The 16,687-nt window shown below is 38.6% G+C and overlaps 1 protein-coding gene across 3 annotated transcripts in view; it reads right to left on the bottom strand.

Moving 5' to 3' along the window:
* Positions 1-2,336: 2,336 nt before the first annotated feature.
* Positions 2,337-16,687, bottom strand: part of stpg2 (sperm-tail PG-rich repeat containing 2) — a 47,881-nt gene continuing 33,530 nt past the window's right edge. For all 3 annotated transcript variants that reach the window (XM_026320887.1, XM_026320885.1, XM_026320886.2), the window contains exons 11-14: positions 10,732-10,897; positions 8,642-8,757; positions 3,103-3,300; positions 2,337-2,529 (exon numbers count right to left, since the gene is read on the bottom strand). In XM_026320887.1, coding sequence (XP_026176672.1) covers positions 3,139-3,300; positions 8,642-8,757; positions 10,732-10,897 — 444 coding nt within the window. In that variant the 3' untranslated portion in view covers positions 2,337-2,529; positions 3,103-3,138. The remainder of the gene's footprint in view (positions 2,530-3,102; positions 3,301-8,641; positions 8,758-10,731; positions 10,898-16,687) is intronic.

The raw sequence follows: 16,687 nt of genomic DNA, 5'->3' as shown, positions 1-16,687 counted from the left end.
TTAAGGTTTGACACAGCTAATTAGATTTAATAATGGCTTAACAGCAAAGACAGAGTGCTTTAGTAAATGAGGTAATAAAAATGCCTTTTGGATGCTTGGGCTCAAAGACAATATAAATAGCCATCACGTGGGGACAATGTAAGGACACAATCCTATACGTCTTCATCCCACACACAAGACATCTGTAAGTGATGGCGCCTGGTGCCGTGTGAGAGATGAGAACAGAACAGAAAAGGGCTCATTTGAGCATTGATCACTTTTATGCCCCTGGTCTGTTTGCATATTTTAGACCTATAAACAACATGAATGATGTGCCGTGTAATGCACCATAATCGAGATTTATTCAATCTTGGGTGGAGGGTGTAAGGGGAGATGTTCACAATCCCAAAATCATGAGAGGGCTGTTGTGGCTGTGTGTATGTACTTGTGTGTGTGTGTGTGTGCGCACTGTGATTTATTTGATTTAATTAGATCGCTGATGTAAAACAGCTCGCAGGGAAAAAAAAAGGTAAAGACGAGTGCCGAGGGAGGCATAAATAACACCAGGCTCTTTCCCCTTCCTCTCCGCCTTTCTTTCCTCCTATGCCTCTCGTTTTCGTTCAGCTCTCTGATCTTTACTCCCTACACTTTTTTCTCAATTTCCACTAACCTCTTCTCCTTTACTCTCTTTTTTTCTTTGCCTTCTTCTGTCTCTATTTTGCTGTATACCTTAGCATTTTCTTTCCACCCTGCCCCCCCCCCACCCATCCCTCTGCCCTGCTCCCAGCTGAATAATGACGGGGGTAAACACCTCATTAGGCTAAAAGGCCCACAGGAACAATCAGAGACATGGTATTCTGTCAAACCTGTTACTCTGAACACTCAGAGAGACACTTTGAACGTAGCAGGACAAAGAGAGAGCCTGCACAGGAAGTGGGGAGTCAGGCAGTGATTCATTAGAAAGATTATTTCACATCAGATATAACCACCCTCCATCCTAACAACAAGATCTGCTCTGACAGTGTCATCTGTTCATTGTCTGTTGATGCTTAAACACTTCTTGTTTGCTCCCTGTCTTTATCTTCAAGATGCACATTCACACATAGCCACGTACAGTTGATTTATGTTAAGTGATCAGCTGAGAAAAGGGGCATAAATCTACCACGCTCCAGCGGTAACGGCAAGTAAAAGTGGTTTATCTGACACTTTGGACCGCCTGCATCACCTCATCACAGCCAACCATCTCTGCCTCTCTGATACCACACATGCAAGGTCAGGAACTCATTTCAATTCACCTTTCAGCCGTTTTCACATACACCTTCTTACCTTCAGCTTTACCTGCCTTATTTTTGTAAACTTTGCATGTTTTGACTTTCCAACACATACATCAAGGTCCTTGATTTTACCCCTCCTGGTCAGTGGTAGACCTTGAGATTTCAGTGGCTGGCTTTTCTACTACATCTGAACACACTCAACTAAGATAAAGATATTATTTAAAGACACATCACATATGAGAGTAAAGGAAATGTCTCAATTTCAGAGTATTATCTGAGCATTTTTTTCTAACAGATGAGACAATCACTCACACTTTCAGATAACAGATCTTCTCTACTAATTATTGACCAGAATCTCTTGCAGGTTTTTCAAGGCATCAGAGCATTGTGCATTTAATATTTCATGTTGTAGGCACAGCTCAGATCTCTTCTCTGCATGCTCAGGTTAAATTCACCAACCATAAAAACGATATTGGCGCTACAGGTAAGCTATCACACCTAAACTTCAAGAGCAGAATGTACTTTTCCACGCAGTTGCTTCTTTTGGTTTCTGTGTGTGTTCCTATACATTGCAGCATGTGTGTGTTTTTCCACATGTTCAAAACAAAAGATGAGGCTAATGTGCTTAACAACAAAACATAAGTTGTGAGTCTTCTACATGACTTTCACACCTGTTTTTCTGGTAGTCAGCACCAACATACATAATGAATGGCTTCATGATTTATGCATGCTGAGCAATAATGTATGGCTGTGCAGCTTTACAAATTATAATAGCATTTTTTTAAATTGTCTAATGCACTGGTTCATTTTCATTAAATAAAACATGATATCTGACAATCTGAGCCTAAGACCACTCAAGCTCAATGAATGTGATCCAGTGCTACCACTTCCCCAGGGTTCCTGTCAGTAAGTATGAGCAGTATAGTAAAATCTGTTGTCTATAGCAAAACTTTCCCTCATTGTTAACATTTGCCTAATCAATGTCACACTGGATATTTTGGTTGCTGCTTTAGGAAAACAGAGTACCTTCTGGATGTGATGTCTTTTTTAAGAGTAACATGATTTCAGAGACTTCAGACAATATTTACAATAATAGGTTTTAAAATGTTATTGATCAACAAAGTGGTTTATACAGAGGAAGCTGGCCCACAAAAACAACTTAAGCTGTGTGTCAAGCTTGTCATTTGGGAAGGTAAAAAATGAGGAAACTATTAGCTGTATATGCAGAGTCCATTGTATGAGTTTACTGAGTAAAGAGCTTCTTCCAAACTGCTGCCTGAAAGAAAACAAAAAGAAAAAAAAAAAGAAATGAAGTCACCAGTCACCATTTTGTTTTGTTCATTTTTTGGTTTAAAAAGTCACAAGTTATTAGCTGCTCTAATTAGTAAATTAACTGTGAAATTAACTGTGAGGGCAATTTCTAACACTTGAAAAACTGAAGACTATTACAAAAACAACAGCTCTAGGGATCTACGTTGTTTTTTTGATAGAAAATTTTGGGCTGAGTCTCTCACACACACACACACACACACACACACACACACACAACAACAACTGGCAAGGAGAAGAAACGATGCCAACAGAAACACCTTCAAAGTATTTCTACGATTGTTCAGTGATTGTCATTATCACTATTTATCTTAAAGCAGTTTGTTACAAAGCTCAAGCTTCAGTATGAATTATTACTATTCCAATATCTACATCACACCACAGTTCAGTTCATTTAATTAATATGCTTAAATTTTCAATTGTGTTTTTGAAAATAAGGTCACGTAATGTGAAATTGATAAAACCATAAATATTGAAGTAAAAAAATGAAAACCTTAATAGTGACCTCTGCCCCACTCACCTTTCCCCTTTAAACCTAGACCCACAAAGAGACTCTCTAAGAACTGCTGTTGGCAATGAAGGGTGTGTTAGTGTTAATGGCCTTGTGGGCTGCTAAAGGGGCGTGGGCAACACAGGGGGAGCAGCAGGGAGCCAGAGGATTATTGAGCGTCACGTTGAAGGTGCCCTTCAGTACCGTATTCATGACACCTGGATTGAACTGCAGAGACATAAACACAACAAGACGAGGGATGACTAGAAAAGAAAAATAAGAAAAATGCAAATATATATTTGCGTGGTGTAGGTGCAAAGTAACACATAAATGCAAATATAAAGTGTTTTAAAAAGCTGAGAAAACACTGACTGATTAATTTGCAGCTGCAAAAAGGTGTAAACACAGATGTTATAAAGAACAAACTGTAGGTAATTAAGACTTAGAAATACAGTATAGGGAAAGGAAACATACAAAAATGAATAAGTGAATAAATTCCTGAATGAACAGTATGGTGAGGTAAGGAGCTGTCCTTTGAATGTAAAACAGGAATAATCAACAGTTTTCTGGGATTTTCCACAAATCACTCTGGTTTTTGCTGCATTTAATGATGTAATAAAACCACACATAAACTCTATACTAGTTTCTTGTGAAACAGCTTATTCCAGAAATGGACAGGCCACAAAAACACAGACCCAATCTCTCACAATAGGTGGCCCAGAGGATTAGACTACAATAATCAGCCCAAAGTACAAAACATGAAGAGTTGGGCTCCACTCTTTCTGTTGTGCTTCAAGAGAAAGAGGCCATTAAAGTTTCACAAACAGGCAACTAACACAATAGTACATGCAAATGATGAATCGGTTTGTTCCAGGCTTTGGTAAAGGAAACCTAAAATAAGACAACAAAAATACAACCCTTCAGACACTTCAGTCTGACATTATAATCACCTAATCAAAAAATGTCAAAATCTAAATTAAATCACACTCACAGGCAAATATGCACAAACAGTATGTGGTATGAACACATGCTTAATCGAACATCCCTCCCATGCAGATGCTGCCTAAGGAATCCAACTCATATAGTATCAAGTCTCTCTTTTCATGCCTCTAACCTCCCAGTGCACATACACACATCAGTATGCCAGAGGGGCCACAGCAGGATTTAGAACATCGGCGAGGCCGCTCAGATCTCTGTATTGATCTTAATGGAAAAAAGGGGTTGTGGGTTCAACTCTGGGTCACCCTCAGGGTTGCCCAGGAGGTCGAAGAGATGGGGAAGAGCCCTTGGATGTGACGACATCAACGGCATGGCAATGATGAGGGAGATTATGGGATGCTTCACCAGGTCAAAGAGAGAAGAAAGAAAAGAGGATCTATGCACGGCGTTGGTGATGCTGCTGCTTGATTATGTATGCAGATGTGTACAAGTCTGCAAACAAGCACAGAAGACTGAAAAATCTTTCCCACAATACACACACCATACTTGACACATACAGAAAAGTAGCACATGCTTCACCTCTTACATATATAGTATATTCACACATTCGCCAGCAAGACAAGATGCTAATTCTTTGTAGATGCATGCAAGTTTGCACATTCACTACACACAAAGCAGCACCTTTATCTTACTATGTACACACACATACACAGTTCACGACACAGATACACAAAGTCCATGTATCCGTCCATTATCTACTGCTTATTCCTTTTATCCTCTTTAATCCATTTTAGGGTTTCAGTACACCTGAAAAGGAAATACATCCATACAAGTACATAGTGTGTTCATGTGAGTTTTTCAACCTGTACTAAGAGTTTGTACCTCTCCAAATTATATGCAAACTTCACATAACAGCAGAAAACAAACACATGCAAAGTTTATATAGAAAGTGGTGTGTTAAAATTATATAAGGAATATTACTTTGCTGTCTCCATAAGAAAATTCTGAGAACATGATGAGATGGTCTCAGGTGGCTAAGTGTCCTTCTTGGAAGGGTGATAAGCAGACATATAAAGCTCTCACATGGAGGAAGCACATGTAGAGACATAAACAGCACACCCTGAGGAAGGTTTGATGAAATGTCAGCTGTGTTAAGGACACCTTCTGTTCTGACTCATAGTGAATATCAAATAACTTTAAGCTTCTCCTTTTTTTGGCTCTGTATCTGCTCTGCACTTGGCAGTTTTATGTATCAACAAAGATTACAGTATTTAATTAATATTTGTTTCTGTTCGACGTCTGTTTTACTGTGTATTTTTATATTTGCATGTTCTATCCGCACCCGTCTCTCGGTTACATCAAGCTCAACCAATTAATAACAGTGTTGTGGGTGAGAAAGGTAATCAAGCCTGCTTTCCAGAAGTGGGTACCTGACATGGTGCATTTAATGGAAACGCTAAATGAGCCCTCACAATGGCCTAATGCCACTTAAGTACATAGCTGTGTGACATTTCGCACACATGTATGGATGGATGCACGTGCACACACACTAATGTTGAAATAGCTTCTATTCCATTATGTGGCCGTCTGCTTCAGATTGCAGGCCCTCAGAACATGTTTGCAACTGTTGAATTTAACTACCCTCTTCAGCTGCTCGACTTGCTGCTGTCTCTCCGCATTTCCACCTCTATGTTTTTTTTACCACCTTTTCATCGCAGTCTCACCTCTGTCCCCATCTCTCCTCCTCTCTCCTTCTCACCCCTCACTCCTCTCTCCCTCTCACCACTCTGTCTCTCTCATATCAACCTGCTCTCCCTGCCTGCTTTACTTCCATGCTCTCTTATCTCTCTTTCTCACACCACAAGTTCACACCATCTTTAACTTTGTATGGCCTGTGGTGTCGTATAGATCCACAGTCACACAGCTAATTACAGAGACGAGAGCTTAGACATGCATTCCAGTGGAAAAAGCTGAAGTGAACCTCCTAAAGCTAAATTGAGCCATGAGATGCCTCACTAATAATTCAAGGCAACAGCCTCTATAACACATGAATATTTGTTAGAGTACAGAGTCTTTATACATATGTTTGAACTCTACATGAACAGGAAACTAATGTTTAAAAACAAAGTTGTTCCTAGTGCCTCTGGTACTATACACATGTGTATACACTAGCTACAACTGTGCTTCAGTCACAGGAGAACCATGCAAACTCCACACAAAGAGGCCAGTTAGTGGAGTCAAACCCAGGATGCAAGTCCTTATGTATTAGTCTGAAATTCAGTTCTACAGTTGGTATCATTATTATCACCTTATTTTCATAAAGCAGGTTGGTACTGATGTTCTAGCTCTGTTAAAAAAGTGCAGCTAAACTAACACATTTATACCAATGAATCCATTATCTCCCAACATTAACCCACTGCTGTATAAAGTGGCTGCAGACAAACACCTGACAAACTAAAAAAGAGGATTCTGGGTTTACTTTTAATTTAATGCCTTAGATGAATGCTATTCATGAATGATGAACACTATTAACTCAGAGAGGAGAGGAGCCGAGAGGAGTTCCATATGAGATACTTCAGTGGTGTTACTAGCTAAAGTTTTCTCCTATAACACAGAGAAAAGAAGCAGAGACACATGATGAGAAGGAAAGTGGGACTGATTAAAACAGATTTTTTTTGTGATGAAAGAACATCCACAAGCATGCATCTACAGAGGAAAAATAGAGGTTATAAAAATATATGTAGAAAAAGATACAGTATACACGGCCTTCTGTCTCTATTACTGAGGTTTAGTAGTTATAAAGAGATGCACGCTGATGTCCTCACACACCAGGGCATGCTCTTAAAGCTTAGATTATAGCTTTGCAACCTAATAAGAGTCCCACACATAATACCTATTTCCACTAACATAGACAGACACCTTAGTGTTGATAGTCGGAAAGAAGCACAATTTCACTGAATGAGGACAACAGACTGAATGACAGGTAGACTGTGATTATAGTAGTGTTGCTTGGTAACCCCCCCAAAATCCCTTGAGAACATGGATTTTTGCTTGTTCCTGCACCAAAACAAAAATGGGGTTTTATCAAAACAGTTTTGTGAAGAAATTTACATAAAAAAACACGAAGAATAGTAGGAACATGCAGAGACATGTAGTCATCAAGGATCAGTTTCAGCTGTGGCTCTAAACTGAAACCTGATGACGTGAAATGGTGTGTGGCTTTAATTAAAGAATGAGCAATTAGGTGATCTGCTTTGTTCATGCCTCACCATGCTTGTTCATCAGCTGTTTGGCAAAGTTTGAAATCTACATTCATTAGCAAGAAGTCGCCTTTGTTTTCGCTTTGATGGTGCATTGCTGCATACTGCATTGTACTGTTCTGACAGTGTAGGTCCAGTCGTCATGCATCTATGTGCATCCTAATGTATGTGAACAAGTAACCCATGCACCACACGACTAGAGGTTGAAAAATTAAAAGGATATAATGTGCAGCAAACAGACTAGAGGACAATCTTTCAACACCACACATTGTATGACTTTATCTGTCATCTGTCATCTGGCCCAGACTGGTTATAACACCCAAAACACATTAATAGTCAGCCCACTAATCATAATATGAGTGCATGATTTCATGTGCCGTAATCCAAATAGCTACAATTTTTATGCAAAATAACCAAAAGGAATTATAGAGCACAGGAGGAGAAAAGAGACAGAGTGTGAGCTGCAGAACAGATAAGTCCACAGTGAGACAGACTGGGAGACTGGCAGACAGAAAACGAGAAGAAAGAGCTCTGTGATAACATTACACCCATGGACATGAACATGATGACGAACTGTGTAGTGAGGTTTAAATCAAACTCTGGTTTTGTCTTTGATGTTCACCAGTCAAAGTCAGCAAGGACTGGAAGCAACATGGACTCTTTCAATAATCTCACACACACATTCACCAGCAGCTATAACCCAAAGCTGTAATTCCTATTAAAACATACTGAAATGGAGCAAAGAGAGATTAGGTTCTGGTTAGGATTCATTACAACGGTATTATGCTGCAACTATAAAGTGCATTTTTCTCCGTCAGCAGTCTAAGGTGACTGCATTAAACAATATTACACTTACTAAAACTGAACCCACTTTTCCCAATTACATTTTACCAGGCAAGTCAATTAAGAGAAAATTTACCTAAAAAGTAAAATGCTGAAAAGGGAGCTGCGTCTTTCAGCCCCACATTGGAGAAACAGAGAAGGGTCGAAACCGCAGAAAATTATCGAAGTTTCGATTTATTTATTTATTTATTTGTTTATTTTCACAAAGCAATCAATTTCTTCCACATAGCTGAAGGTCAAAGAGAGGAATGTTATAGGTTTTCAGAGGATTACAACATAAGCTACTGTCACACATACTGTATATCTGTGACTTCTCATCCATGCATAGGTGTGTGTAGATAGAAACAAGTTCCATTCACAAACACACACAGCAAATTCTGTGTACCAATATTCACATCACATCTTAGTCATACACACACATCCACAAACATACTGGATGTTGCAGTCATGTACAATGAGTGAGTGTGTGGTGGGAAGTAAAAATGTTTTACAATAGTTTAAATAAAACTCAGTAACAGTATATTCACCTGGTAAGCTCCAGGTCCAGGGTTTGTGTTCCCGGAGACTTTGAATCGATCTTCTCGGGAGCAGATCAGAGCCATTTGAGGCAAGGATTTCACACTGGGGTTGTACTGGCCAGGGCCTGATGAACAACACACACATGCATTATGCACAACAAAGCTTCAACTACAACATTTCATATTTAGCTGCAACAGGCAAGTTTAAGTTTCGCTGGAGTACCTCACAAACACACAAGGGCTATACAAAGTGACTGCATGAAGTAAAAACCTACAGGCCTGGCTCATATTGTATTTTCATAACCATAGCAACATTTGTAATATATTTTCAGAAAACCACAGGATTGTAGATACTGTACATCATCCATCATCATCATTTTTCATATTTTCACTATGTAATTGGATGTCCCATGCAAAATTTGAACTTCAGCAATTTATTGAAGTATTTATGTTTTTCATCTTTTTGGGGTTAAGAGTACTGTATATTAAATTTTAAAATAGTTACAGAGTTTGCACTCTTAAATCCAGAACTTTTAAAAGATGATGATAGGTGTGTGTAGATAGAAACAAGTTCCATTCACAAAAACACAGCTCGCACACAAGCTAAGCAGGAAAGGAACTATTCAGATGCAAAAAAAGCCAAAAACTTTTATTCCATGTGCTCGTGGGGATACAGTGAGATAATCTTTATTCATCCCCAAAGGGAAATTCAGGAAAATCAGGAGCATCTGCACCTTATTGCTTTTGGCAATGTTACAAGGTTGACAGAAAAGTTGCTCTAGCAGATATGCCTGTATGTATATCTATATAAGTTAAAAATGGACAGTATTTTAGGGATAAATACAGTCATAAGCACACGTGTATATGCAAAAGGTGGCTACTTCTAAATCTTGTTAAACAAAATGAATCTATGATTTCTTTTATAGGTCCAATGTTTTATTTGTACACCCAAATTCAAACACTGACAGGTAAAAGCAAACCCCTTATAAAGCACTTTTATTTTAAGAGGAAACATTAACACTAAATTCTGAAAATTGAAAACTGTCCTCAAAATAAAGAAGCTAAGCCTAAGGGGTTTAACTGTTACACAACACTGTTTCCATAGAGTTTTTATTTTTTTAATTTTTTTTTTTAAAGCTCAACATCCAACTTTTTAGGAATTATGGAAACAACTTTGACAACTGGTTTCGAAATTATTCAATGAAGCCCCAAGGTGACAGATTGTGTTCCATGCATTTAAAATTACTGTATGATGAGTTTTTTTTTTTTTTTTAAAAAAGGCCATCAACAATCCAGTATTCGAAAACAGCTTTACAGTAAGACAGCAATAGGTGCTTATCAGCCCCAGCTGCTAAATGCAATCAGTTTATGACAACATAAATGTAGGGTGACTTTCAAATTACACAGAAAACACAAAAATAAGACACTCCTGTTAAAAAGACCTTGAGTTATTTCTAGTGTGTGTCTGCGTGTGTGTGAGTAGTTAAATGCACTTACCATTATTAGAAATGTGACTGCAGGGGGACCCAGCAAGCTGAAGAATATAATGTTCCCTCATGCAAACTCAATAATGGGTAAAATGATTGTACTGCATGTGTGTTACTATGCACATATCATGGGAGTGTTTCTCAATGTGAGTCTGTATGTGTGCATGAATGTTTGTGTTTCCATATCTGTTCCAGTTGGTGTGTGTGTGTGTGTGTGTGTGTGTATGTAAGAAAGAAGAAACACTACTGCAAACAGTCCAAATCTATTTATATGCAAATTGCATTTTGGTTAAACGGTTTGGGGTGCCTCATGGGTTGAGTCCCTTGGTGAAATGGGGCTAGTCATAAATTATCCAAGTAAGTCATGAATCTATCAATTTTGAAACAACATTTTTCAATGGGAGTGTAATTGAGGTAAATATTAGGTTAGAGACCCACAGAGATGAACCTAATTGTAATGCAAGATGGCAAAAAGGTGGGTCTATACAGTTTCCTAATGTTTAGCATTGAAAAGGAAAATTCAATGAATAGACAGACAGATAAGATCTCTTAGATAGATCGACAGACAGACAGAGTGATGCTGCTCAGTATGTGTGTTTGCGTGTGTGAAACCTGGCACGCTGGGGTCACATCGCAGGAAGAAATTATCCCGCGGTGCAGCTGAGAGGAAGCAGCTCTGCCGTCTCTTAGCACCTTGACTTCGGGGTTCTGAGTAAGAGTGGCCATTACTCTTCTCAAATGTCTGACTCATGTTGTAACTGTTGGGTGGAGGGGAATCCTACAGGGAGAGAAGAGGAAAGAAAAGTCCTATAGTGTTCATGGCTATATTGCCCGTACGTAACAAGAGTAGCAGTCTGCAGCCATTCTAGCAGCTCTGAGAAGTTAGCTCGATGCTAACATCAATATCGCAATATGCTTAAAATCACAGTGTTTATATGCTGATGTGTCCAAAGTAACAGTTTGATCATTCTGGTACAAAGTGAAAAGTCAGAGGTTGACCAGAGTCATGTCTGTGGACCATGAACAGCATGCACAATCCCAAAATTCTGCAGTGTTTCACTGGACGCCATAAACAGCTGCACCAGATGTAATAGTATGTTAGTTAATAGTTAATGTTGATACCTGTTGACATTTTAGCCAAAAACAAAATTAATAACCGCATGGTGGTACTGAAGGAAATTTCAAGGGCTCACCAAAACCAGAAGGCCATAAACTGACAGATTTTACAAATCATTTTTAAATGTGAAACAAACTGAATTATTCTAAAGGAAAGAAAAGGTTAAGTCACTTTGTCCTGTCTCTAACAAAGAATTACATACACAAAATGCAGCATTTCTGGATGCCCTTATTACATGACAGAACTACAGGTTCATAGTATAATAGACACACACTCATTATAAATAACAAATGAACCATTCACCCATGATTTATAACAACACACTTTAAGATTTGTTACAATCTTACCCCTGTATATGAACACAGACAAAAGAACATAAAGTACATGTCACATGATCTATATGCAAATGCAGACAGACAGACACACTCACAGACAGGCTGCGAAAGAGTTCTTGGCCTGCAGCTGTCGCTATGTTTCTTCCCTACAAAGGAAGGAACACTGACAGAAACATGGGCGATACAGCATCGGCAAAATCAGATTAAGAGCCTCCTTGTTATGGAGGCCATGACACCCTTGGTCATTAATGCATTGCTAATAATGAGGTGCTAATTCACAGAGGCACCTTGGCTGATGTGAACATGTAATAGCTCTCAGCTGCTGAAACTTGGATCTAAAAAAGGAAATGGGTGAATCATGTCACCTGGGTAGAAACATGCACTACCACCACTGCAGAGAAACCTGAGTTACTGGGGATTTGTCTTGTCGGTGGGTCTTTGAATAATTGATGGAGAAGGCTGAATATAGCTGTGCGATCCATTTATCCGAAACATAGCAGAGCTGTCATTTGCCTCAAACTGTCATTTCCCGACCGCTGCTTTCTCCTTCTCCTCCTTGGTAGCCGTCCATCTTTAATCATTGCTAACCCAGGCCATTTAGCTTTTCATTATAGACACAGTGGGAGAAAAACGAGGCAAGCACAACATGCCCACAACTGTACAACTTCACACACATACACACAGGTACTGTAGTCAGTTTACAAGCACATACAGAAACAGATTCTGTGTGAGGGTTAAAAGCAAATGTGGCCTTGCTGAAAAGAAAGATGAATTGAACTGTTTCCCTTTGTTTCGTTTGAGTTATGTTATATGGCACACAGCAGTCACATCTATCTAGCAGTGCAATCATCCTCTGACCTCAACAACAAAATGTACACACACATACACACACACCTGTCGAGAAGCCTTATGGTCCCTAATTATACATGAACATGGAGCAAACCACTGTTCCCAGTAGCAGTCACCACCTATCGACAGCACTCAGGTTGCCTTTAATTACACACCCTTGACATTTAGACAGCTCAATACTTATCTTCCTACATACACACAGAGATACACACAAACATACCTCTTCCTAACAATTCTGTCACGTCGTCCTTGACTATATATCTCAGCGTGCATATATACTGTAGATGCCAGATACATGTTTATGCCTGGCACAAGCAGGCAGGAATACAGAATAAGTGAAATTGAATATTGACCTAGACTGTCAGACCTGATGGTATGTTTTTACTTAGAGCAAAGCAAGTAAAATGAACACAAATAATTCTAATCATAATTCACATTTTTTAAGTAACATTCAAACATAATAATTAATAATAAAATTAAAACATAAAGATATGGTAAACACATGATAAATTAAGAGGTAAACACCAAATTGAAGAAAAGGTGTACTTTGGTAGGCAATGCAGCCGTACCATTAACTATTCATTAACTCGATACTGTACTGTATGTCCTGAATTTGATGCTGCAAAGGGTAGTGCTGCCTTACATACATTAAGAATCTGTCAAGAGACACAGAGTGTATCAAAAGAGTTGAGTCCTGCAAGAAAATCGATGTTAAGTCACAAACAAAAACAGAAAAATATCTCAAATTAAAAAAAACCTGATTTCTCTGATTCGGTTTTTGTAGGGTCAGAGTTGACATTGCTGAAGGACGTCAAAAATTCTGACTCTAGTCACAAAACTGTATAAGTAGCACTTCGCACTGACTGCTGTTACACTGGGCTTCATTGTGCAGTACACAGCAGGAGAAATTTCTCCTGAAAGAGTTTATTCATGACAGCTCATTGAAATATATGACTCAGATACTGTATGCAGCCTTTACCAAGCACAATGAATTTGCAAGAAGGGGGTTTTCCATTACTTAACAGTTTGTTAAAAATGTTCCACTCTTAATGTTAACTTCGTATTTCATTTAAACTAGAAAGCATCCTCTGCATTTTGGATGAAGTCTATGAGTTGATCTGTTTTCATTGTTCAAATGTTAGGTATTGTCTGGTCTTGCTTTGTCCATGTGGCAAAATGTGTCCCTGTCTTTAAGTAGTTAAATCAAGGGTTGTGCAATCCATTTAGAAAGAGAAAGGAAAGCCAAACTGAACACATAACATAACACATCTAGTGATGATAAAAACTGGTGACATGTGTATCAGATTTTCCAACCTGATTTTTGTATTACTTACATTTTACCCAAAATGTTCCCATATTCTAAATAACGACAACTAATTCATCTGATTAGATGCAAAATATTAAGCCCTACTTGAGGTCTACCTAACAAAGTCAGGTAAAAAGAACATTTCTTCAGTGATCAACAAAACATTACACTGCAGCATCCTTTATCTAGGTAAAAATAAAAATAACAGGTAAATATAAAATGCAAAGAACATTAAAAAGAGAGTTCAAACACAAAGTAAGACATTTGTTGTTATCTTCTTATAATTTTTTTTCCACTCCATATTCTCTCACACTAATGGCCACTCAAGTACACCTGACAGCAACCATACTAATGATTTGGCTTAGTATGCACAGTGACAGCTTTGACTAATGGCCAGGCATAACAGAAGATGTAAGTGTGTGTGTGTGTGTGTGTGTGTGTGTGTGTGTGTGTGTGTGTGTGTGTGTGTGTGTGTGTGTGTGTGTGTGTGTGTGTGTCTTGCCACCACATTCTTCATCTTCTCATTACTTTTAAAACATTTCATTCTTCTTTGCAGAGCACAATGGTATTTTCAGATATTTATACTTAAGATTATATACTGACTGTGTATATGTCCTAATGCATGTGTGTGTGTGTGTGTGTGTGTGTGTGAGTATGCACACTTATGTCTGTATGACATAGCTCCAGTATGTGCACGAACACCTATAACAAATCCACATATCCAATAAAAAATTCAGCGCTGTTGTGCTCTGTCAGGATTTTCTCAGATTCATTTGGCATTTTTATCTCAAATACATGCAGTAGTCTGTGGTGAATTGAGAAATAACACAATCTGGCTCATTGAAGTTAAAGTTTGAGAGGTTGTCTGAGGCTCAGTTATGATTCAAGTTAGGAACTCATTTGTACTTGTTCCATGGTTATTAAAAAGTTCTGCAGACTCAAAATTAAAACCTGTGTATTTGCACTTTGAAAAGATATGGGAAGATGCGACACGTAGTTTCTATTTTAAGCTTTTAAAAGTATTAAATCCACCTTTTCCTCAATCTTGCTGACATGTTGTGCAAATAAAACAATCAAATTAATAATACTGGTTACTGAGGCTCTGTCTCAGTGTCACTTCAGGTTAATTTCTTCCTGTTGTTCCTGCAGTGAAACTCACAGCCAGAAAAGGAGCACATCACAAGGAGAGGTTTTATTGGACTGCTGTCCTGTGTCCTGTAAATTACATTTCCTCTTGGTCCATCATCTGATCTCAATTGGAATTAAACCCAATCATATGCAATATTTCATACTTAACCCACTGCTCCAAACTGGAATTGATCAAAACTCGATTAAAACATCATTTCTATGGAATGAAAGGAACAGATTATACATAGAATATAGCAGTCATAAGCAGGATTTTTGCTTTTTTAAAGTGACTGACAGGATGATTCACCTGTCTGATCTTCAGAGCACTTTTCATTACCTGTACAAAAATGCCAGTCTACCATGTTTTTCTTAATTAAGCACCATTTGTTTGCTGCTTCATTTTATATGTGTAAGTTACTTTATCTTATGTAACACAATGGAGTACTAGCATTTAAATGAAAAGTGAGCACAGCATGTGTTTGCTTGTTTTCCTCCTAGAACAGACTATGTCATTCTGTGTCATAAGCACAGCTGGTGTCTCATCATAGAGCCCGATAACCATCTGTCTGATTTTAGTAGTGGAGGTATGGCTGGTGTCATAAGACCTTAATGAGGTTTTAGACAGGTCGTGAATATAGATGGAATGACAGAGTGAAACCATATGGGTCCCATTCACTTACTATTTGCACCACTTTATAGGTGGCAGTTAGTCTAACAATTTGCTGACAGCTAGATTTTTCGAGTGTTTCGTAGTCTTGTATATCTTAGATTTTCCTTTATTTTTATCCCTGCCTCATTAGCATCTTGTCATTTCTGTTTGTCTGTCTTGGTTATATTTTGTCACCTGCTACTGCACTCTTTTCTCTCCTTTCTTTATTCACCTCACTAGTCTTCCAACAATTAAAAGAACAACATCCTCCCTAATGTCTTTTTTTGGTCATATTTTTTATCATATTAACTCCAGTCTCGCTTTTTCTGCTTAACATCTCTTTATCTCATAAGTGCTCATTTGCCTTTAAATTAAAAGCCTGCTTTCCCTCATTTCATTACATCTCATGTGTCATTTAAATGTACAAGACACAGCTGATCTGTTGTGGTAGGGTTGGATCCCAGGTTGAAACACAGACTACATTTAAATAAAAAATTAACTGTCTCCCTTTGAGTTATTTATGTAATTGGTAAGTTGTCCGTAGAGTCTGGCAGGCAGAGGGTCTGACACCCACAGCTGGGGCCTTCCTGACCCAACAGCCATCCAGCAGAGGCCCAGAAGGCCTGAGTGAGTAAACGTCCAGCCCAGGTCTCCTTACATCTTACTGGGCTTTGCTCTCCCCATTTTCCCCCTGGCTTTCTGCCTAGCTGAGTGTCTGCTTGGCTCCTAAAATCATCACCTGCTACTAAACAGCTGTCCATAACCAAACATGCAAAACACACAGCTGCTGCAGAAACTGGGTACGGGCCCATACCTGCATATGGGTGCACACAAACACACAATCAATGCACTACGCACAGCTGCCAGCCACAGCTGGTGCCCATACTTTGGACAGAGAAACATGTATGTAGGCATGCACATGCACGCACTGAACACAGCTGTTTACCACATGTGCCATATGAGGAGTGGGGTGAAGATAAACTGATTAACTGAAAGACAAAAAAGAGGAGATGTAGAGCAAGATAATGATGAGAGACAGAAAACATAAGAAAACATATATATGGACAAGCCAGAGGTGTGATGGCACTAAAAAGGGAAAAAGAAGAAAGTTGTAGTTTTTTTAAACAAGAAGTGGAGAAAACTGACATAATACGTGAAACATGGCTCCTTCTATAGATAAAGGC

This window comes from Mastacembelus armatus, chromosome 9 (assembly GCF_900324485.2).
Source record: "Mastacembelus armatus chromosome 9, fMasArm1.2, whole genome shotgun sequence".
Lineage (NCBI taxonomy): Eukaryota > Metazoa > Chordata > Actinopteri > Synbranchiformes > Mastacembelidae > Mastacembelus > Mastacembelus armatus.
The sequence above is the reverse complement of the archived record's forward strand: the minus strand, read 5'-3'. Positions and strand labels throughout refer to the sequence as shown.